The 25,039-nt window shown below is 36.7% G+C and overlaps 2 protein-coding genes across 3 annotated transcripts in view; both read right to left on the bottom strand.

Annotated features, from left to right (window-relative positions):
- Positions 1–912: 912 nt before the first annotated feature.
- LOC136261540 (uncharacterized) lies at positions 913–3,827 on the bottom strand. Of its 2 annotated transcripts, XM_066055555.1 has the most exons (8): positions 3,608–3,827; positions 3,096–3,405; positions 2,551–2,779; positions 2,254–2,372; positions 1,539–2,168; positions 1,378–1,421; positions 1,268–1,327; positions 1,027–1,166 (listed from the first exon to the last, which is right to left on the bottom strand). In XM_066055555.1, exons 1-7 carry the CDS (start codon positions 3,713–3,715, stop codon positions 1,298–1,300), a joined length of 1,470 nt encoding a protein of 489 aa, XP_065911627.1. In that variant the 5' UTR covers positions 3,716–3,827; the 3' UTR covers positions 1,027–1,166; positions 1,268–1,297. The 2 variants fall into 2 exon arrangements, with proteins under 2 accessions (XP_065911626.1, XP_065911627.1); XM_066055554.1 differs by lacking the exon at positions 1,378–1,421 and having other exon boundaries at positions 913–1,166.
- Positions 3,828–23,561: 19,734 nt separating this feature from the next.
- Positions 23,562–25,039, bottom strand: part of LOC136261513 (uncharacterized) — a 36,265-nt gene continuing 34,787 nt past the window's right edge. Inside the window, exon 8 of the mRNA XM_066055522.1 lies at positions 23,562–23,781. Within this exon, the coding sequence (XP_065911594.1) occupies positions 23,681–23,781 (101 nt within the window). The 3' untranslated portion in view covers positions 23,562–23,680. The remainder of the gene's footprint in view (positions 23,782–25,039) is intronic.

Here is a 25,039-nt window from a genome sequence, read left to right as displayed (position 1 = left end):
ATAACAAATATTTTGTGACGAGAGTTAATTTTACCACAGCTGGTTAAAATAACCATGATAGCAAGGTTATTTCAATCACTTGGCTAGAGGTTGAAGAGACTTTAGGGAATCTGGGTAATATGACTATATCTTACAAAGTTAAAAAATAACCAAGTATATCCTTGGGTCATTACTACCAAAAAACCGGTCATTTGAATTGCAGGTAAAACAACCCAAAAATTTGGGTCATCTGTACCCATTTGAATTTACAGTAGCCCATACACGTATGGAGCGCCCGCACACGGCACTCCCCACAACCTATGGAGCGCCTGCCCGCACACTCCACAACCTATGCAAACACCGAAAGGTGTCATTTAACAAGTACACTATGATATTTTAGAATACAAGCAATTAAATGGTGGAATCAATTACCTAACAATTTATATATCAATAACTATCAATACAGTACAGCTGACAGAACATAGTGTTCACAGTTCAGAAAACTGCTACCACTACACAGGATTCTGTCAGCATAATATGGCCTAAGACAGCCAGTGCTATATTTATTGCACTATTATAATAATTATATGACCAGTATATATACATGCTATATCTGGTTGGAAAATTTTCTAAAGTTCATGTATAACTGATGGTCTTTCTGCCAGATCAATATGCTAGAGACCTGTTTATTCCTAACGGCATTGCAATAATTATATTGATAGAGATAACAAAAAATGGTGGGACACAATATTCTGAGTGAACTCAAATGCTATGGAGCTACATAACTCCTGCATGCAGTTGAATGGTTACTGTGGAGATGGGTGGAGGGTGAACGGAAAGTAAAATTATACATAATAATTATTATTTATTGGACATATATTTTAATAGTGTTAGCTATTGCTGTTATTTTATAATTAAAAGTTTTGACAGTGATTGAGTAATTTGGACATTTACACTGCACAACAATGAACAGAATAAAAACACATTAATTTTAGACAATTACATGCGTACTATGGAATAAATAGGGTCACTGTTAATATCTGTACAATAGAAATTGTCAATGTCTTCATAACTGTTATTTGAGAAAGTATTATCACCAGTGATAGACTCATAGTAAGCCTCATCATCAATACACTCATAATGTGGTAGACCATCCTTAATAGGCTCATAGTCAACACCAGGAAGAACTATGTAACAAAGAAAATAATAATGACAGTTTTAGATACATATAAAATGAAATGCAGAAGAGACTTGGGGTGTAGTGTATGATAATATAGGCTGTTCTTACTTGTAATGTATTGATCAGACAAACTACTGATTACATAAGTGTGATTGCTTGATGACGAACCTACAGAAAACAGTAGATAACAGCATAAAGATTGTACTGTAAAAATATACCAGATGGAAGAAGTTAAGCATCTGCACAGCTTCAGTTTGTAGTGCTAAAAGTTTTTCCATATATAACATAATTTTGAGGTTCCAAAATTTCTAAACATTCCCTCATGATAGGTAACTATGCAGATTTATGTTCAACCAAACTATTTTAGCACCATACTTACCAAAACGACATCTACTTGGTAATCTATTTGATTGATTTGTTTGTGGCAACTCTTGATGTAACTGGTCGGGTACTGATTCAGCTTTACATTGCAAGAGAAGATTAGACATTTGAAAACTATTGTTTTGTTTCTTGACTAAATGTGATGCATAGTCATCTACCGTGTATTGTCTTTGTGTAAGTGAATTGCAGGAACATTCAGTAAAGGAGACATCTTGCAGTGATGAACTCCTGCAGTGACTTGTGCAATGTTGCTGAGAGTCATGAAATATTTTGCAAGGAGGTAGCACAGGTGCTTGATTGTGGATTAAAATAAGTTCATGTGACTTGGATCGTCTTCTAACTCCACGTAAACCAGAAGAGATTATGCCTTCATTTTCACTGACTTCAGGAGGAAACTGATAATCTACAGGATGTTTCTGAAGTAGTTTCTGTTGGTATGACATCTGACTGGTCAAGATGTGATCAGCTTGACTGGTCAAGATGTGATCAGCTTGACTGTTCAATTGACTATACAGTGAACAGTGTTTTACTGATAGGTCACTCTCTTCATTAACAGGATACACATCTACTGGAGATCTTTGATCGGGGAACACTACATCCACTGACTTAGCTCTTGACATTGATCCTCCTGAAATAAATATTTATCAGTAGTTAATTCTATTTGTGACTATGTTACTGTTAATTGCATACATAAATTGCTTATCATAACTGACCTTTCTTAAATGCTACTTTACTGCTGTTTTGTGTCACCAGTCTCTTTCTGTGATAAACAACTCTGACTAGGTCTATTCTGCTCTTTGCACATATAGTCAGTACATCTTTTTCTTGATAACTATGAATGAAAATTATACTTGGATAGGCTAGTCATTGTCAGGACAACTAGTAGCTAAATACACATATCCTATGTGGCTATGTGCATGCAAAATATTTCAGCAGTTTTTTTTGTATTTAAAAAATATAGAATGCATAATTGTTTATGTATATATCTAAAATCTGCTTTAATTGCTTACCATGTCTCAGCATTCTTAATTGAAAAGGTGAGTGAAGTCTTTTTATACTGCTTTGTTGTTGCAGGTTGATACTTGATGTTGTGAATATCCTTTATCTTGTATGAGACATTCATTGCAATTTTTCCATTAGCAGTGAAGAGTTTTATTTTATCATCATACACCCTCAGAACATAGTTGTTGCATCGTGTTCCTCTCCTCTTGTAATCACAGACTGCAACTCTATACTCATCTGTACATAAAACATAGCCATTTTACATATTTATTACACATATACATATAAAAAAAGCCATGCTATACCTAACATTAACCCCTAGCCAATAACTATCGCTATTATACCATTACAGCTATAATATGGCTTCAGTGATGATTAGCTCAAGGAACTTACCTCAGACTATGTTGTTACAACAACCATCTGTGGGGATTTACTATAGACACAGTTACATAGCTACAATGATGCATATAAGGTCAACTTGTCAATGAGGTCATTGTCAAGTGTACATTTGCATATCTAGCCACAATACAGAGTAACATTTGCAGTCACTTACATACTACACCAGGCACTGGAGGTCCAAAGAACTCATCATTGATTGCATTCACCCATGAAGAAGCATCACTCAAAGTGTTTACTGCAATCAGGTGTTGCTGTTTGGCAGTCACAATTTTGAACACGTATTTTCCTTTAATTGCACTAGTAGATGTCATGGAAACTTTGAATGCCTTATCTAGAGGAATGAGCTCTAACACTTTACCAGGATGAGGACTGTCTGTTAAGTCTTCTGACAGTTCATACAGTACCAACTGCTTTGGGTAGAAATTGCTCTCTCGATGCAGCTCACACCAATACTTGTGATACACCTATACAATAAAAACATACAGTGAATGCACTGTGTTTACAACTAAGGTGTATAGCTCATAAAAACTATAGTCACATGTACCGGCCAGGCATACATGCATCATCAATAACTATACAGTACGTATAGTTAGTGGCTAGCTAGGATGATGATGAGCAGTGCACACAGGGATGCTTTTTACTATTAGCTAATGTATACGTGCGTACTTGACGGAACAGTGTCTTCTTCGGTAAATACACGAGGCCAAATCTAGCCGCTAACTGATTAGGTTGCCGTGTCACTGCGAGCTGCGATGTCCCTGCTAGTAGCATCATACACTGCTGATGACTAAAGCTCTTGCTAAAGCTTCCCGTGGTATAGGAATAGTGGATCGAGATTTGCTAACTACTATTTACAGACAAGACACGAAATGAGTAGTCTACTTTCTTCGTGTGTGAACTTTTATATGGTTTTTTGCAGTTGTTTTTGCGGAAACGTAACAGGATACGCGGACACAATGACGTAACTTATATTATTACCACAAAGGGATTTACATCAAGTTGACACAATTTATAATACGGTAACTATAGCATGGTTTCCACTATTATGCAGCTAATCCCAAAGCTGCTGTTTATCCAAAAAGCATAGATTATACGTAGCCTCTTTATAATCTATGCTAAAGCATGTTGTTCATGCACAAATCCCAGCCACATGCACCCTAAACCAGGGAGAGTAACATATATGTTCCCAGCTTTCAATTATATACATATACACACACCAGGCTGTAGCTGTTTGTTAACCCTGCTAATAGTACGAGCCCTCTACATGTGTATATGCATGATATAGCTATACCTATAGCTAAATACAACTAATAGAGTGCAACTCTATGTTGTCAAAATGGAATACCCGTGTACTGTAGCTCACGCAGCATGGAGAAGGCAACTCCATACCAGAGTATTGTAACACATTGTTATTGAGTTGAGCATATGTAATTATAATGAAATCATAACAATTTCAAACATAGCAACATAATATTATTGTGTTACTCTTTCATAATAGTACAACTTCCTGGTAAACATTTTTGTGGTGTTCATAGCCACACAGATACAAGGAGGAAAACATTCTACCCATTGGTAGGTTGGATTGTTGAGAAAATCATGCATATAAGGCTTTGTTGCTATTTTGTAACTCACACCAATTTCATGAAGCAGTAGCTTGGCCTACGTATAATGTACTATATAGATTTGAAACTTTTGTGATTTTTTAGGCATATGAATCAGAAAAGACAATCCATCGTATAATGTAGCTAGTTAGAATGTCATCACGATGATGCAACGACAAGGTTGTGTAAACTGTGCATGCTGCTTGTTGGGTTAACAGATAGCTATAGCTGTAAGTATAACAGCAGTGTGATCGGCCATGCTAGCAGATTTACAATGGCCTTCTTTCCAACACCAACGATATACGTAACATGATTAAAATTATTCTACAATAGTGCTCAGTATACTCCTACTTTTCCAACATGCACTATAGCTACCTATCCCATCCGGCCGTCCGGCATACCTCTCCCCGGGAGCCCTAGCTCTCCATTTTGAGACTCAATTTCTTTTTCTAGAACAAATCACTACCGAAAAATTCAGCTACTACCCTAAATCTATCCGTGATTTTTATTTTTAGTTATTTTATTTTATCTATCCGTGATTGGAGCTACCCTCTGACAGTATAATCCCAATCTGTACAAGATTGACATTTAGCTACTGATTATAGCTAGTGTGATTTGTAGGCTAAACCTTTTTCCTAAATATCTACAGCTAGCCGGTATATCAATTTGTTTACTGTACTTTTCAGTACTCATAATCATTTGGTTTCATTGGCTAACTGTATACGTTGGCTTGCATGCATGACAGAACACGGCTTTTCAGTCCGAGTACTTTGCCGGGGCTCATGCATGCCTCATGCGATACCCGGCCTACTGAAACTTCGAATAGGGCTGATACGCTACGTAGCAATTTCCTGACAAGATCAGCAAGGAACTATGGTAACTGTTCACTCTCGAATCAGGGCAACTTTGTCAACTGTGCACTTGACCTTACAACATCTGAAGGTCAGGTCAGTGTTTCCTCCACATTAGTCTAACATCTTTGTCCAGCATCTTACCATCTGGTGCTGGGGGTGGTGGCAAGGTGTGTTGGTCACACCGGGAATTTTAAAAAAAACTTTAAAAAAAACTTAAAGAAAAACTGTTGATTTCAGTTCCATTTGACCACTTGACTGTATACACAAAACAGTTCGTCGTATTGACGTCACAAAGAAAAACACAGCGGTCTTGCCACGCGCGTATATAGCAGGGCCGGAGGAGGGAAAATTGAGTTGGTCAGGCCATTGACTATAATGTTGAAATTGCTACTATATACATGCCAATGAGAGAGGAGCTGTTGCGCAGTGTGCGAAGCACACTCTGCGCGCGGAAGTGCGAAGCACGAGCATCCTAAGGGGGTCGGGGGCATGCCTCTACAGGAAATTTTTGAAAATTAGACACTCAGATATGCAATTTTAGTGATATTTCACTGCTAGCTAGCTATATAAATATGCTCAAGCCTATCTGTTGTTCTTCAGACTTTCTATACTATGTATAATTGTAGACGTGACATACAGGGGACACAGCATGAAACTTAATTGCTGTATGGTTCATTTAGTTGTAGCTAGCAATTAGAAGTTCAAGGGGGGTCTGGGGGTGCAACCCCCAGGAGCTGCAGAATTTTTGCAATTTAAAGGCTTGAAAATGCCTTAAAATTTAAAATTGATGCTAAATTTTAAAGTAAAACTATAGCTAGCAACTTGCAACTTTCCCCCCAAATTTCACAGCAGCATGGCCCCCTTTGGCTAGGATATAATTACTATACAGTGAATTCACACAGCTACAATAAAAAGTTACACAGCTACAAAAATATAGTATACTACTATACTGGTTTGTATGAAGTGAACGGATCATCACGTAAATATACTGGTGGACCGTCACGAGACCAATCAGTATTCGAAATAGTCTCGTGCCCAGACCCCACCCACTGCGTTGAGTAGGGTCTGGTGACTTACGCTATGTTTTTGGGCCTGCCGCCATATTGTTTACGAATTTGTATCCATAGCTGTAGTCGGCCATTTCCCTAGTTCCAGCCTATCAAATCGCGTTGTACCTGAATCAAGACGTCCGATTGGTCAGAAAAGAAAAATGGCGTAGGGCCCAAAACTCCTGCGAATGTCACCAGACCCGACTCAACGCAGTGGGTTGGGTCTGGGCACGAGACTATATTCGAAAATGGCGCGATGTGGGTGAGACTGAGAGTTTGTTCAGTATCTCGACAGGACGAGTGGGTAGTTGGAAGAGGAGTGATTTCTACTCAACATCTCATCCAGATGGCCACCATGTAATGTATGGGTGTACAGCTTCTTGCCGCGGAATGAGTCATCTGGTTTGTCATTGCCAGCCCTTCGCCCAGTAAAAGAAGCCAAGAGAGACAAGCCAAGGAATGCTAATGATTATTTTATGAAGATTGAATTGTGATATAAGTATGCTGGTTTAGAATCAAACAAGGCACCTGCCTTACACGTGATAAATGCCAACTGTCAGCACACGTGATACTGTACGTAGAACCCACGATCATTTCTGTACAAAACGATAAGAATGCTATGCTGTACTGTAAGGTAATTGGAGGTACTATACGTGTAGTTCTGTGCTTTAGTTAGGCTGAGAAACTAGGTAACTACTCGTGCCATGCATTTTCAATAACATCTGTAAAATGTACGTAGCTACATGTAGATGTGATCGTCCAAAGATTGCATGAGAGTAATTTAGTTCGAACTGGTCAGCTAGTTGGTTCAACTCCAGATTATTGGTCCGGCTCAGGCCTGACCAACCGGACCGTCTCCTCCGGCTTTGTATAGATATATCTATACGTATGCTATGTATGAATACCGCAAGTTACTTGTGTGCTGTATACTATATATGGCAGTAATATATTCATGAACTGAAGACTATTTTGGCAGTGGCACTTCAGAGAGTATATGATTGCAGAAAACGCTTGCAGCAAAACAGTTCAATAAGAAACAACAGAACAAAACTGATCTGTAGCTACCTAGCTATATTCATAGGTTAGCTATAATATTGGAATATATAATCTATGCTATACTTGAGTCTCAGAATTCCACCACTTGTCTAAGATTGCACCTGACTCCACCGAGGTACTGAGGCAGTAATTAAACCATGGCAAAGTTAAAGGAGGTAGCTAGGAAGGTCACATACACTTTATCAGAGTTGGTGTAGTTACTTCAAAAAGTAGTTACTAGTTATTCGGGTGTAACTACTTACTGGACTGGAACACTGGACTGACATATTGTTGGTTTTTACACATTCTGACGTTGGTTTTATTGAGTATTGCTAGCCAAGGGCCTTCAGATAACTTACAGTCTATTACTAAAATGATGAGTGTGAGGAGTGAAGTAAGCAAAAACTGACTTCAAGTGATTTCACCTCTATTTAATATGTTCTTCTACAGTACATATACCTATACTTCTTATCAGTCTGCTGCAGGGAATGTGCTAGTTATGGTTAACCAATGATAAAGGCTTGGAGATAGTAGCAAACTTGTACAATGCTAATAAATTTGGTCACATAATTATTATAGTATGTTAACCAGTGCATTTAAGAACTGATCATGATAGCAGAATAACCCTACAGTCATGCAATGCGTTTGTATGTTACATGTAGGAACGAATTTAGCTACAATAGATTGTCCTAGGAAGGATAGGTTGTGTCCCAGGGGTCTGAGCTATGTAGTTCAAGGATGCATTGTATCATAAATATAGAATGATTTTTGGTTAGTCATTGCTATATTAGAATCTCCAAAACACAATACTAAGAAGTGTATAAATGCTGTAGAGCATAACAAGTAGTGAGAAGTCAGTTTTTGCTTACTCCACTCCTCACACTCATCATTTTAGTAGCAGAATGTAAGTTTTCTGAAGGCCCTTGGCTAGCAAGGTTCAATAAAACCAATGTGTAAAAACCAAAAATATTTCAGTCCAGTAGTCCAGTCCAGTAGTCCAGTTCAGTGATTAGTTACACCCCTAGTTATTCATTACTTTTTCATCTAACTTAACAGCAAAGTAACTGGTGGATAAGTTGCTGGTTACTTGTTTGTGTTAACTTGACTGTATTCAGCTCAGTTTCAACTAAAATACATAGCCCAAATCATGGAGCACAGTATACACAGAATGTGTCTGCTTATTTTGGTTGTAGCATGATTGGTGCAAAAATTGAAGAACATTTGGTTCTTGAAGCATGCATGGCTACCAGCAACTATGTAACTATAATGCAACTAGTCACTATTATAACTTAGTTACTTTCTGGACAGTTATTCTTATATAGTTACAAGTTATATAGTTGCAAGAGATGTAACTATAGTTATATTACTATAATCTATTACATAACTTAGTTACCCAACTCTGCACTTTGATTCAACACCATGTGTAAACCTGCATGGATATCCATGCTCTTTGTGATTCTTAGAATGAAAGTATAGTATCAATGTTGGTGACATCATGCATTGATTAGCAAAACATACTGAAATCTGATAACTGCATTGCAAGAGGTCGTCATTTCCTTAAGAAACAATACAAGTGTCCAGTGAATGCTTTTTTAAAACTACAACCTCTCCCTTGATTTTACAGCTGTTGATGTTAACAGTGTTCACATGATAAAATTATGTAACACACATTGTAATACATTTCTTTTTTAGTACCATGCATAGAATGATGTAGTGGTATCATTGTACACTGCATGTACAGAGTGCACAAATGCTGAGGTGGATTAACAATAACAAATATTATGTAGAGCACACCAAAGTTGGTATAGAAGTAAAAGCAGTTGGCGATTATGTATGTAAGCACCTATGCAACTGTACCAGGTACCGTATGTATCATAATTTTAGAACTTAAATAGTTAGTTAAGCAACTATTCTACAAGTGTGGTGCTGTAAGAGTGCACTGTAGTCCTATTTGACTCTATTTGTCATCCAAATGTTACGTTTGGTGTGTACTACGGCTTCAGTGCATGCTTCCTATTGTGGTGCATGATGTATCTATCACTTACAATATTGTATATAGTGTATTACTGTAAACCAGTCATCTGTGAAGTGCATGTGACTTCACTGCTGTATCAAGAAATTTGTGCAAGGTCATGTGCTACACAGTATTTAGTAGAGCAGACCACTACTGCATGTCTGTTGATTCACTGCACACAAGTCAGTTAGCTACCATGGGATGATGTAAGAGAAGTTAGAAACTTGCTTTTTGAAGCATGGTTACCACTGAGCAACTATGTAACTAGTTACTATTGTAACTTGGTTACTTTCTGGACAGTTATTCCTATACGTAGTTACAAGTTATATAGTTGCACTGAAGAGATGAACTAGTTATATTACTAATTATGTGTACGTAATCTATTTACATTACAAAAGTAACTTAATATTTATTTATTTTCCAAAAATGTGCAGCCTCAGTTTGAGGATTAACGCACATATGAAACATGCATACAATATGATTGATTATGGGATTACTGATTGGTAGGGGAAAGTAATAGTAATTTCGGTTGGTGCTTAAAAATTTTTAATGGTTGTTGTTGGATTAGGTCAGGTGGGAGTGAATTCCATAGTCTTATTGATCTAGGGAAGAATGAGGTATTACTGTACTGATTGGTCCTTGCATAGATATGATGAAATCTTTGGTTGTGGTCTCTGGTGTGAAGTGACAGGGACTAAATCAACAGGAGATATATCAATGAGATTACAGTTACCTGAACTCTGCACTATATGTTTCACATGTCCATATGTCTATACATGGTAATGCTATATGTGTTTCTTAGAATGGAAGTGTATAGTGTCACTGTTGCAATTGGTGACAACATTAATTAGCAGAACATACTGAAATCTGATAACTGCTGCTATAGTGGTCATTACCATAGTGAACAGGAAGCATGCACTGAAGCCATAGTACACACCAAACTTAAAAATAGTGGATGACAAATAAAATCAAATAGGACTATATATGCCGGTGAACTTTTACGGCATTGAATATACTAAACTTGTAGAATAATTGTTAAACTATAAATTATACTTTTAAAGTTCTTAAGTTCACTTTGGTGTACTCTTATTTTTCAGTATTAATTTTGTGCACTCTTTGCATTGTACAATGATACCAATACATCATTCTGTGTATGTTCCTAAGAAAGAATTGTATAATTATTACGATGTGTGTTACATAATTTTAGTATGTGAGCACTATTAACATCAATAGCTGTACAATCATGGGAGACGATTGTATTCTAAAAAGCATTCATGCATTATGATATGTGCAATTTATATAGTTCACTTATGTGGACACTTAATTGTATTGTTTTTTTTATAATAATGTTGTATTATAGTGTAGACCAGTAGTCTGTGAAGTGTGACTTCACTCAGTGCTGTATCAAGAAAATTGTACAAAACTATGTGATACACAGAACAGACTATTACTTAAATGATATGTTTGTTCCAATTAAACATATAATGAACATTTAGGTTGATTTGTACCATGTGTGTCATTGGGAAGACAAAAGAGAATATAGAAACTTGCTTCTTATAACACATCAATCATTTTATTGATTTACAGACAACTGAATACATGCATTGTACAATATTACATACAAAAATAATCATGTTATATAATGTTTAGTAACAAATTTGTGACATTATGTGATGTAATGCTTCTGCTTGCATAAATCAAGTTTGTCAGTAGCAGCCAAAACAACTTAAATTGTGCAGCATGCTGTGCTACTATTTTTATGTGGTACAGAAGGAACTCGTCCTCATTTAGGCTTCATATACACAATTACAGTACTGTACTACAATTGTAAGAGTTTATATATAGGACATGTGGGTATTATACGTAACTGGTACAATATTTTTTACAACAAAAATACTACCATTTCATTAAGTTCCCACCATAATTAATAGCTGAGCTAATCGTTTCTCAAATTTTCAGTCAGTAAACCTGCCAATATTGCGTGGGATTCATTGCTGAACTTGCTTGCTATAGCTACTGAATATCTACACACTGCAGTAAGAGCATGCAATGTGAATGACTATACATTTGGATATAGAAGTAACACATGCAGTCGTGCATGTACAGTGTGTGGTACAGTGTGTGGTTTTTTAAAGTGCACAACAGGAAGTGACATCATTCAAGATACAGTGTGGATTTTCCAGGAATATTTCAGCTACTGTATTTTATGTCCACATTAGAGGCTATAAATGGCCAAATATGCTATTGCTACTTTTGTGAATGCATTTATAAGTTAAATGATCATAGTTTAGCTGTGCACATCAACTACACAGAATTGCAATGCATTGTCAGTTAGCTGTATACATGCCGGCATGCAGGTGAACAGTTTTATCAAAATACTGCTATGAAAGACATCGCTATAGCTATTACGTATGATTCACTGTAATAATAATACATCATAAAACTGCAAAGTAAACAAATACTATAACTGGTACGAGTTATGAAATATGAAGTATATTAACTCTAACTGACATGGGAAAAAGCAAAGAAGTTATATAACCAAGTACCCAAGGTAACAATAATCTATTCTATACTAAAACAGCACAAACTATGTGGTCCCCAAAAAGCCAGAGTGAAAAAGATGTGAAATCCAAGGTGGCAGCCAAGAAATGGCTGTGATGGTTAATGGCAAAAATTTTAGTAATGACAGAATTTGTGTTCCTTTCTTCAAGTTTCATTAGGATTTGGCACCAAATTCACCTGAATTGTTAGTATTAAAATTTTTACCATTAATCTACCATCACAGTCATTTCTTGGTGGATTTCACATCTTTTTCACCCTGGCTTTTGGGGGCCATACCCTTTTTTGCAGCTTGGATGCTTTATATAAATATCAGTATTTGTATGTTCAAAATCCGGACTGTGGCCAGCTTTGGAGCTTCTTTTACTTGTATATTTTCTTTACTGCAGAAAGAAGGAAGAGACTAAGAGAAGAATTTGCTTATATAAGCTTCAAGATCAATTCCAAGCAACTCAAGTGACTTCAATTACTATTAACCAGAGCTCAAATTCACGTGAAGCCTCTTCAGCTGCCTTGAGAGCAATAGAAGAAATCGCAGACTGGGAACGTAGGAAAAACAACATTATTGTTTACAATTTACTTGAAGGAGTAAACAGAGATGCTGACAAGGACTCTGCATCAGTGTCACTAAATTCTATTCTTGAACAGGAGGTAAACATTTCTAAACTATTTCATCTAGGACGGAAGACTGGTAAAAATCGTCCATTGTTAATTGGTCTTGACTGCGAGGAAACTAAAATTCATGCACTTGCTGCTGCTCCACGCTTGAGGTCATCTAGTCAATTTCCAAATGTGTACATCTCACCAGATTGGACTAAGGTAGAACAGCAGCAACACAAAGAGCTGGTTGCTCTGCTGTGCCAGAGAAGGGAAAAGGGTGAACGTAACATTGTCATTTGCATTGAAAAGATAGTCACATACCATCTTAGACCACAACATATAACAGTGGTTAATCCTCAACAACCACTAATTCAGCTATCCCCACCACTACCAGTAATGGTACAGCAGAGACTAGCTCCTGACGAGCTACTTTGCCTAGACCCAGTATCCAAAAAAAATCAACTAAATTCAAATTCTCAACCAATTTTAAATCACAATGTAATCTTTCCTAGCAGTGCTGACTCAAGAATGACAAGTCTCCCTCAACTGATCAACCAGCCTTCTAACAAATTGCATGTCTGTCTGAGGAATGCTAGAAGTATAGTAAACAAACTTCAAGACTTTTCTAGTTTTGTATATGCTGCCTCACAAAATATTTATGCTATCACTGAGACCTGGTTGTCGAACCACATATATGACAATGCAATTCTACCATCTACCTACAATATATAATGTAAGGGTCGTAAAACTTGTGGGGTTGTGTTATGTTTGCAATTAACAGTTCTATCCCATCTAAGGTTCTACCAACCCCTGAAGATATTGAAGTACTAACAGTGCAGATAACAATGGACAACTCTTTAAACCTATGTCCACTATATAACCCTCCTTACAGTGGTTCAGATTATCAACAGCATCTGCTTTCTTATCTAACTAGTCTTATTCAAAGTGATTTTCCTACAGTTATTATGGGAGATCTCAATGCTCCAGATATATATTGGTCGTAACTATCTGCCAACTCAGACTTCTCAAATCAGTAAAGTGTGTTACTTAATTTTTTAGTACAACTTGAATCAATTAGTTGAAGACTCCACTCATATCCGAGGAAACATTCTTGATGTTGTAGTTACCAACATTATGTAGATATTGCACAAGCTAAATCAAACTATGAATCAAAACTTACACAAGCCAAGCTAAGACATAATAACTTTAAAGAAGTCTGACGCTTTACCACCATCAGTTTTGTATGAAGACACCGTTGCTACAGATGATTATGCTAGAGCCTCCTTATTTAACAAGTATTTCTATTCAGTATTCACTACAGTTTGGATTTTTAAAACTTCAGTTAGTTGTTCAACAGTTACTTATCCTTTTTGACGATAATACTATGTACCAACCACCAAACAGATGTACTATACTTAGATTTCCACAAGGCTTTTGATAGTGTCCCGCATAATGAACTCTTACAGAAATTGAAGACAGTTGGAATTTCAGGAAACCAGTGGCTTTTCTTCAAGTTCTACCTCTTAAACCGTCAACAATGTGTTAAAGTCAATAATCAATATTCGGTTCTAATTCCTGTCCTGTCAGGAATTCCTCAAGGTAGTAATAATACTAGGACCACTTCTATTTTTGATTTATATTAATGACCTCCCTGAACAAGTTCTGTTCTCAATTTTATTACTTTTTGCAGATGATACTAAGTGTTATAAATCTATGTGTGACTCATCTGATCACATTCAACTTCGAAAAGACCTTAATTCATTTTACGGTTGGAGTATAAGATCAAATCTCCTCTTTAGTCTAAGTAAATTTCTATTCATGTCCTTTAAATCCACCATTACAACATCATATTCTATTGGAAATACCAGCATTCCTAAAGCAGAAATTCATCGAGATCTAGCAGTTATAATATCATCTAATTTATCATGGGAACCACATTATCGTCATATTCTTGGTAAAACATACAGCTAGAAGAACTCACCTTGTAGAGAGTTCAATTACAAACAAATCGCCCTGTAGAGGAGGTTTACTTTGTTGTACCTTTTCTAACAACATTAACATCTATTGTAAAAAGCAACTATATATTTCTCTTGTCCGGTCACAATTAATGTTTTCGTTTGTTTTATGGAAACCTTAACTAATCAAGCATATTCAATTACTAGAATGCATCCAATGGTGACATCTTGAATGATTATACTAGTCTAGTGATTACAGAACCTGTCTAATAAAATCTTCCCTTTATGTACATCCTTAATCCTTGACATCAATGGTATCATGATTTTTATTACCAGCTTGAAACTTCCTACCAACTCTTTCAATATTAAAGACTATAAACATTCACAGTCGGATTCACCCATCAAGCAACTAGCAATAAATTACAGCATATAAGAAATCAGATAATCACAGCCGCAATTTTTATTTTTATAGACTACCACACCTCTGGAATGCATTACCAATTATAAATCATGAACTGTTACGCCCAGCTACAATCAAATATACACTTCAAAATTATTTTTATAACCACTTTGAGCAAAATTGTATATCTAATAATCCATGTACGTACTCTTTCCTAGTTCCATGTAGTAGATGCAACAAATCACCCAATGTACCGAATTTTGATAATTTGTAGTCTAGCTAATAAATAAATATAATAATAATTATTTCTATACTTAATTAACTTGACTACCAGTACAGGATACTGGTGGACCTTCAACACACTGTAAATTTATTTTATTTATTTATTACTGTGAAACACTCAATACAGAGTATAATACACATACGTTGAACAAGAAAAAATAATTATATTCTACAAAACATCATACAATCAGTTTTTAAAACTACGTATTAAGGGATGGCTGATTGACAATGTTTTGTGGGAGATTGTTTCATAATTTGATTGTAGAAGGCAAGATGGAGTGTAAGTAAGTGCTAATTTTGGCATGTGGTATTCTGAAGCATTGAGAGTGACCCCTTGTACATGTTGACAATGGAATTAGAGGCAAAGATGGTACAACAATGAGGTTACTGATTATCATGTACAACATAACTAATTTGGAGTAGGAAAGATGCACTTCAAGAGAAGGCTAATTAAGTGAGTTAAGCACAGTGGTGACACTACTTCTCCCTGAATAGTCATTCATCACATAGCATGCTGCAGTGCATTGTACTTCATCTATAGTGGAGATATCTGCTTGTAGGTGAGGTGCCCATATTGGGGATGCATATTCAAGGATAGGTCTAACAAAAGTTTTATAGCAGTTGGATTTGATATGTCTTGGACAGTATAGTTTTGGTTCTTCTTATCAAAACTTGAGTAGCATTGGCCTTAGCACAGATATTATGAATGTGGTTTTTCCAGGTGAGATGTTCATCAAAAAGTATTTTGCACTAGAAACCTTCTGTATTAAGTGATTGGATATGTAATAATAGTACTTGATGGGGTGGTGTTTGTTAGAAATTATGAGATGCTCACATTTGGATGGTTGGATGGATTAAACTCCATTCGCCACTTTGTAGCCCATACTTGCAAGCAGCGGCGGAGGAAGTAGTTGATATGAGGGGGGGCTGGGCTGATCCAGACTTATTTCTATAGTTTGGTAAGGTGAGACCAAAAAAAAAAAAAAAAAAGGTCACAACCATCTGACAAGAGCTTTCCACCTCACCAGCTACCATTTCTAGCTGATAAACTACATAAAAATCCTTACATAGCTCGCTACACACTAACTACTTTATTAGAGTGACTGCTCTATTAGAGTATCTCGATCTTTAATTTATCACGGTTTTCAGCCCCACTCCAAGAAAGATAATTTCGGTGCGATATCATTCTGAGGGGGGGCTAAGCCCCCCCTCAGCAGACCGAGAGGGGGCTTTAGCCCCCTAGCCCCTCCTTTCCGCCGCCTATGCTTGCAAGGAAGATAAGTCATGTTAAAGAAGGATCATGTGCAGTCTTCTACGGTATGAATGGTATGATAAATTAAAATGTCATCTGCATAGAGTCTAACAGTGTAATGTAGGTCTTGTACGATATCACTGATAAAGATAAGGAATAATAGCAGGGCTAGCACTGTCCCTTGAGGTACTCCAGAGAGTACGGTAGAGGGTTTGCTGTTATCGCCATCAATAACTACTGTTTGGGATCGTACACTTAAAGCATTTTCAATCCAGTAAGCATCCATTAATTCCATAGTGTGATAGCTTTAGGTACAGTCTTTCATGAAGCACTATATCGAAGGCTTTACAGAAGTGTAGCAATGCATCAATCTGATTCCCAGAATTCAGTGCTTTGGCAAAATCATTAACTACGCCCAATAACTGTATTTCACATGACCTCTTAGAATGGAAGCCATGTTGGTTATTGCACAAAACATTGTATCTGTCTAGGTGTGAAAAAATAATGGAATATAATATTATATGTTCAAGTGTTTTACAACAGATGCTAGTTAACACTGTGAAAAAAGTGGAATATATTAATATAAATCCTGTGTTATACTCATCTTATATTTTAGTATAATGCATACCATACTATTGCATATAAGGTTTCCGTTTGTTTACCACATTACCTAAAATAGTTTATATCTAATATAATGCCCACATTATACCATCACATATGTGGTTTCAGTATGTAACTAAGCCTTACATGAGATTGTTAGTATACTACAGGTTATACCAAGCTTTTTTGTATTCAATAAGCCACTGCATGGAAATACCATCTTATATCCCTCATTTTTCACAGTGTAAAGAAGTCCTTTTTAAACCAGGCGCACGCCCACAGCCGGCCGAAAGCCGGCTGTGGGCGTGCGCCTGGTTTACTGTAATTGTTTCCGTAAAAGTGTGTGTGTGTACCTATCTATCTACCTATGTACCTATCTACCTATGTTTGTCCGTACGCACCCACGTGAGCAAAATCGTTTAATAACGGTAAAAGCAGCTTTTACGTAAGAAGTAAAAGTGAAATGAAGTCTGTATTAAACTTCTGCACAGGTGAACTTTGCTCTGAGGTGGTTTCTTTTCGGCGGACTGAAATACGGGTGTGGTGACTTTCCTCAGACTACCTTTCCCTTGAGGTTTTCAGGCATTTAGCAACTGAAAAACAACGGTGCAGGCCTCGTACACTGCCAGGAATAGCCTATCGCTTCGAGTTGAAAGGGGGCGTATCCCTTACGTACGCGAACGAAAATGAAGAGCAGCTTTGAGGCTTTGTCGAGAGAATTTGTGGGAAAAAACACGTTAGTCACACTATAAAACAGTTTAGAAGATAGTTTTGTGCGTAATATGTTGGTTAAAGCGGTTTATTTAACAAACGCTTCCTTAGCAGTGCATAGCAACGTAATTGAACGAATTACGAATATTTCATGAATTACGAAATACGAGAAATAGCTAATTATATTATCAAACTACCCTATTGTAAAGTAGTAATACATAGTTGGTTAATTGATAGTAGTATATACTGTCTATAGTTATTCCAGATGAGTTAGCTAGCTGCTTGGCGCCTGGTTTTTAGAAGTAGCACAACATCAACTTGTTATAAATTGGCACAAAGTTAGCTTTCTTCCACTCATCAGGAACTACTCCTTGCTGAATAGAGGCTTGAAAGATAAATACAAGTAAGGGAGCCATGAAACTGGCTGTATCTTTTAGCAGTCTAGATGGTATATTATCGGGTCCTGGTGCTTTGTGGAAATCCAGATCTTCTGGTAGATTTTGTACTCCAATAAGGTCTATATTCAGTAAAGGGATGTCTGGTATTGGATCTCCATTAATAGTAGGAAATGCATGAGGTTAGGTCCTCCCTAGTAAATACCGATGAAAAATAGCTATTCAGAACATTTGCTTTAGCTTTGCTATCTGTGTAAGTCTGACCATGAAAACATAGAGTGTTAATGCCAACTTGATCTTTGCATTTGTTTTTGATAATGACCAAAACTTTTTGGTAGGATTGTGAGATTCTGCCCATCCGTTGTAATTTTTTCTTTAAGTTATAACAACTTTGCCAATCCTTTGGAAGGTTTGTAGAGCAAGCAGTGTTATATTTATGTCTTTTTTGTCTTGACAACTGGTCTTTTGATTTGTTTTGTAATCCAAGGAGAACAATGCTTATCAGTTGTTTGCAAGTGGGGAACAAAACTTAAGTAATTATCACAAAGAGACTTATAGTTCTCCCAAAGAGCATTGACTGGGGTAGCAAGAGTATGTTTGTTGAAGAAATAATTACTGTAGTTTGAAATGGTATCTCTTATAAGGTTAGTTTCAGTCTGATAACATAGAGGAATAGATCTGGTGTTAGATTTGTTAAGTGTTGATATGTAGCCTAATGTAGGTGGAGACATGTACAATCTCATGATCACTAACACCTGGAATAACATTACATTAGTTCACCAGAGATGGTCGATTAGTAAAGAAAAGGTCTAGGATATTGTTTCTTCTAGTAGGGGAATCTACCATTTGTGTGAAGCCAAAGGTACTAGCAAAGTCTAGATTAAGTAGTTCTGCAAAGCTAATTATGACCAGATATTAAGCCATCCTTCCAACAGGCTTCTAATCAATAATTGGAAGGTTGAAATCACCTGCAATCCATATTGGTGAATTTAAGTTGTTGTGGGCAATATCAGCAAGTGTGGAGATCACAGTTTCAAAATAAGTCAGGTCTGAGTTTGGAGCTCTGTAAAGTGCACATAGAAAAATTGGATCTGCATCTGTAAGCAAAATTTTACAAATGACAAGGTCACAAACTTGGCTACCAAACATTCAATAACATTTAGATCATTTAAATAGTGCAACCTATATAATAATCACGTACATGCTACATACTGTTGTAATTTTTGTGTTTTAAAAACATTTGAATAAAATAAATAAATAAAATATAATGATGATGCATTTTAAGATAATAATAATAATAATGCTGTGTTATTACATCTACAGGTTGGCTGGCTTGTAGCAGAAATCTCAACAACTATAAGGTAACTTTTTTTTAGCTGAACTCTCTTACTGAGTGACTTCTGTGTAGTTATATAGGCTCTCTATAGGGTGATTTGTTGGAGTTGAACTTTTTACAAGTACGATGGATGACTTGTTTATAACTGAACTCTCTACAGGGTGACTTGTTGTAGCTGAACTCTCTATACACAATGATTTTTTTTGTGGTACAGAGTGATTTGTTTGTATAGCTGAGTGTGATTTGTTTGTAGATGAATTCTCCACTGCAGGGTGATTTGCCTGTAGCTAAACTCTCTACTGGATGATCATGACTTGTTTGTCACTAAATATTCTGGGTGATTGTTTATAGCTAACTCTTTACAGGGTTTCTTGTTTGTAACTGAACTGGGTGACTTGGCTGTAGCTGAACTCTCTACTGAGTGATTGGTTTGTAGCTGAACTCTCCACAGGGTAATTTGTTTGTAGCTAAACTCTCTACAGGTGACTTCTTTATTCTATACTGGTTGACTAGCTTGTGGCTGAACCCTGGGTGTCTTGTTTGTTGCTAACTCTTTACAGGGTTTCTTGTTTGTAACTGAACTGGGTGACTTGGTTGTAGCTGAACCCTCTACTGAGTGATTGGTTTGTAGCTGAGCTCTCCACAAGGTAATTTGTTTGTAGCTGAACTCTCTACAGGTGACTTCTTTACTTTATACTGGTTGACTAGCTTGTGGCTGAACCCTGGGTGTCTTGTTTGTAGCTGAACTTTCTACAGGGTGACTTGTTTGTAGCTGAACTATCTGCAGGTTGTAATGATTTGTTTGTAACTGAGCTCTCTACATCATGACTTTTTTTGTTACAGGGTGACTTTATTGTAGCTGAACTGCCTACAAGGTGAATTGTTTGTAGCTGAACTCTCTCCACATCACTGTACTGACCTCTCTAGTGGGTGACTTTGTTTGTAACTGAATGGGTGACTTATTTGTTACAGGGTGACTTGTTTGTAACTGAACTGCCTACAGGGTGACTTGTTTGTAGCTAAACTTTCTACAGGGTGAATTGTTTGTAGCTGAACTCTACACAGGCTGATTTGTTTGTAACTGAGCTCTCTATATTGTGACTTTTTGTTACAGGGTACATTGTTTGTAGCTGAATTGTACAGGGTGACTTGCTTGTAACTGAACTGCCTACAGGGTAACTTTTTTTTGTAGCCAAACCCTCTACAAGATGGCTTGTTTGTAGCTGAACTCTCCACAGGGTAACTAGCTGAACTCTCTACAGGGTGAGCTGTTAAGAGTTGAACTCTACTGGTGACTTCTGATCTCTCTGTAGGATAACCTGTTTGTAGCTGAACTCTCCACAGGGTGGTTTGTATGTAGCTGAGCTATCTATCTACAAGGAGCTGGACTCTCTAATGGGTCACTTATTTTTGCTGAACTCTCTACTGGGTGACTTGTTTGTAGCTGAACTCTCCATAGGATGATTTGTTTGTAACTGAATTCTCTATCGGGTGACTAGCTTGTAGCTGAACTCTCTACAGGGTTATATAGTTGAACTCTCCACCACAGAGTGATTTGTTTGTAGCTGAACTTTCTACTTTGTGACCATTTTGTAGCTGAACTCTCTAGGGGACCTGTCTTTAGCTGAACTCTCTACAGGTGACTTGTTTCTAGCTGATCTTGGCTAAACTTCTTTTTGTAGCTCACTCTCCACAGGGTGATTTGTTTGTAGCTGATCTCTCTATAGGGTGGCTTTTGTAGCTGAATACTCCACAGGGTGATTTGTTTGTAGCTGAGCTCTGTACAGTTGATTTGTTGTAGTTGAACTCTCTACTGGGTGCCTAGCTTGTGGCTGAACTCTGTACAAGTAACTGAACTCTCCACAGGGAAATTTGTTTGTAGCATAACACTCTACAAGGTGACTGGTTTGTAGCTGAGCTCTCCACAGGTTGATTTGTTTGTAGTTGAGCTCTCTACATTATGACATTTTTGTAGCTGAACTCTCTAGTGGGTGACTTTGTAGTTGAACTCCCTACTGGTTGACTTGTCTGTTACAGGGCTTGTTTGTAGCTGAACTCTCTTAGTCAGTGTTTGTATTTGTAGCAGGTGACTTCTTTCAGGATGGCATTTTTGTAGCTGAGATTTCCACACAGTAATTTGCTTGTACAGTAGCTGAGCTCTCTATAGGGTAACTTGTTTATAGCTGAACACTCTCTACTTTTTTAGCCGAGTTTTCCACAGGGTGATTTGTTTGTAGCTGAATTCTCTATCGGGGGAAATAGCTTGTAGTTGCACTGATTATTTTCAACCATTATACATTTGCTAACAAAGGATCATAGAACACTAATATAAAAGTCTAAGTTCTGATGGTGCATGAAGTAGCTGTTTTGGTGAATGAAACAAAAGTCCATTCCATCAATAGCAGGTCAACGCTAACCCATGCACCTCAAGTAAGTCAAACTCATTAACATTTCTTCTTATCCACAAACACAATGAGTGATGATGATCATAAATCATAATTGTATTGTTTTTAATTGACGTAATGTGGCTTGTTGGTTAAGGATTTTGGTGTTCAGTATGGAGGTTCCTGGTTTGAGCTGAAGTAACCCAGTAGTGACTGCATCTTGACCGCACGGTTTGCTTTTTGCTTTGTAACTCCGTATATGTTTTAAAATCAAAAGGTACTGCTATGATGGCTAGCCCATGTACACACGTGCTGATGGACAGAGTCTAATGGAGATGTCAATTCCATCAGAGCAACACAATGGACTTGCAAGTTGTATACAGTGCCATCAAGGTCAGTTAATTAAATAAATATAAATATATATATATATAATGTACAATATCAGGACAGTTTTATCAGAATTGATATTGGAATAGTAGCTTGAGGTGCTTCACAGGCCTGGTGATTGCAAGAAAACAACAAATGGAAAAGAGTCAAAACCTTTGGTGACCTTTGTGGCCACTTTTGCACAGAAATTTGACCATTTCTGTCTGAGGCAATAATTAACATAGTAAAACATGGTACCAAAGTAAAGGTCTTGTTGAACAAAACAATTTGGTTTTATTTGAAGTTAATAAGTAATTCCATTTTGAAGGTGTGGTCACTTTTATTATTTGCTGCAAAATTCTTTGAGTTTAGCTGACGTGTAAATTACCCATGAGGAGGTAGAATTAGGTAAATTACCTCAAAATTCATGGGTAATATAAATGATCATAACTTTGGAATGAAATCACCTATTAACTTTAAAATAAAACGAAGTTGTTTTGTTTAACAAGACCCTTATTTTGGTATACCATGTTTTAGCAAGTTAATTAATGCCTCAGGGAGGTAAAGACAGGTATGATCAAATTTCTGTGCAAAAAATGGCCATAAAGGTCACCAATGATCAAATATGCGACGGAACTATATCAAAAAAATTGTGTCATGAGGAGTACTATATACTTATGTGGAAAATTTCATGCTTTTATGAAAAAGTGCACAACTTTTTGCATTGTGCTGCTATATGTACTAACACTAATCAACATTATTATAGTAAAACCAAAAGTTCATAATATGTATTTTATGGGTTACCCCAGAAGGGTGTACCTTTGCTAACTCTAACAACCTGAGTAGTGCACAATTACCAAAAACACTTTGTGTGTGTGTGCACATGCATGCTTGCACTCATGTACGTGTGTGCGTGCATGCATGCATGTGAAGTGTGTGGAAAATAAACTTTATGAACTCATTGGTAAAACTGGAATTAACCCAGTATACAATTATGCTATGAATGATTTGTGACTATGTGCTTTGGTACAGAGTAGCTATATAGCAGCAACACATTCAGTCAGAGTGTCTGGAACAATTTTCCAGTGGTTACTTCTTACAATACATGACAGGAAGTGACATCATCAATGATACACAGTTCAGGCTCTGTGCTTCATGGTCAGTAATATAATCTACTTACGTATAAGGTATGAATGTAATTATAAATTTGTAATTTAATTGCTTGAAACAAGAAGGCAAAATTTGGATGGTAATTAGCTATACAGAATTGCAATGCACATATTTTGTAGCAGCATACACACAAACACTTTAAATGATTATTATAATAATGCAATGGAATACACTAATCATGTTTTACTATCACTAGGTAAATTTTCATAAACACCATCATCATCATCATCACTGATGTCATCATCTATAACTTCATAGTGATCATCATTAGGTATAACTGATAAGAAGATAAATGTAAATAGCTATATTGTCAAAAACTTTTTGTGCATAAAAATATCATACAGTACGATAGTATAGTTGAAAGTGTTATGAGTCAATCTGAAAGCTTGTTTGTGCTTCGTTTTACCAATGCTGCCTCATCATCATCAGGGAAAATTGAGGCTGGTTTTAAGTGATTTGTGTGGGCCACACCTACTCCTTTGTGGTCCCTACTATACGTGGCCCACACAAATCACTTAAAACCAGCCTCAATTTTCCCTGATGATGATGATGAGGCAGCATTGGTAAAACTAAGCACAAACAAGCTTTCAGATTGACTCATAACACTTTCAACAAGTTGCTACGGAATTCAAAACAAATATTAAATGGACTTTCCTACTGACTGAGTAACTGACTGACTGACTGACTGATGCCTTCAGACAAGAATAACTTGATAACGGCTAAAGCTACGGGCTTGATTTTTTCACTGTTCGATGTTGCTTCAGCCCGAGAGGTGCCTTTTGGCATACCGCAGTGTGTACAATGCATTCTTCATGGACTTACCAGTGTCCTCCTTTGTGTCCTATTCATCTTGGTTGACAGCAAAAGATATCGATTTGGCAGTGGAACATGATGGCTTCCCTTCATAATGGAAATCATACGTATTTTGCATAGTGACTGGGATGATAGCAGAGGTGCTTTTTGAACAGTTCTTGATTCATAATGCTGTGTAACAGGTTGACAACAAAGTGTAATGGATACTTCACTTTTCAGATGATAATTGGTAACTGGGGTGCGCTGCGCTGTTTCTTTGTTTTGATGCGGTATACATGGGTTCACCAGTCATAATAATTTTATTTCACAAAAAAGTTAACAAACAAGTAAACAAAAAAAATTGACTAGAGTAGGGACCATATAGCAAGTACTGGTCCAAGACAATATTAAATCACAGTAAATAAAAAGGAGTGTTCTCTCTCTACTGTGCTCTTCTTTTGTGTACTTGTATAGAGTATAGATATCATTGATATGATTTGTTGGTTAACTTTGTGACAGTAATGTTTATTAGAATTATGACTGTTCTATTACAGCATTTTAATCACACACTTCACTTGATACACATGTTTGGTTGTTTGGCTTCCATGCACCTTGTTCTTCATTCAGCAGATTTCTGTTCACTAAGAATACCAAAATAACCAAGCTATGAAAAAGAGTGTGGTCCTAAAAAGCTAGACTAAAGATGTTGACCATACAAGTAATGGTTGCAATGATGTTAATGC

Source organism: Dysidea avara, chromosome 7 (assembly GCF_963678975.1).
Source record: "Dysidea avara chromosome 7, odDysAvar1.4, whole genome shotgun sequence".
Classification (NCBI taxonomy): Eukaryota; Metazoa; Porifera; class Demospongiae; order Dictyoceratida; family Dysideidae; genus Dysidea; species Dysidea avara.
Note: the sequence above shows the minus strand (reverse complement) of the source record. Positions and strands in the feature narration are given on the sequence as shown.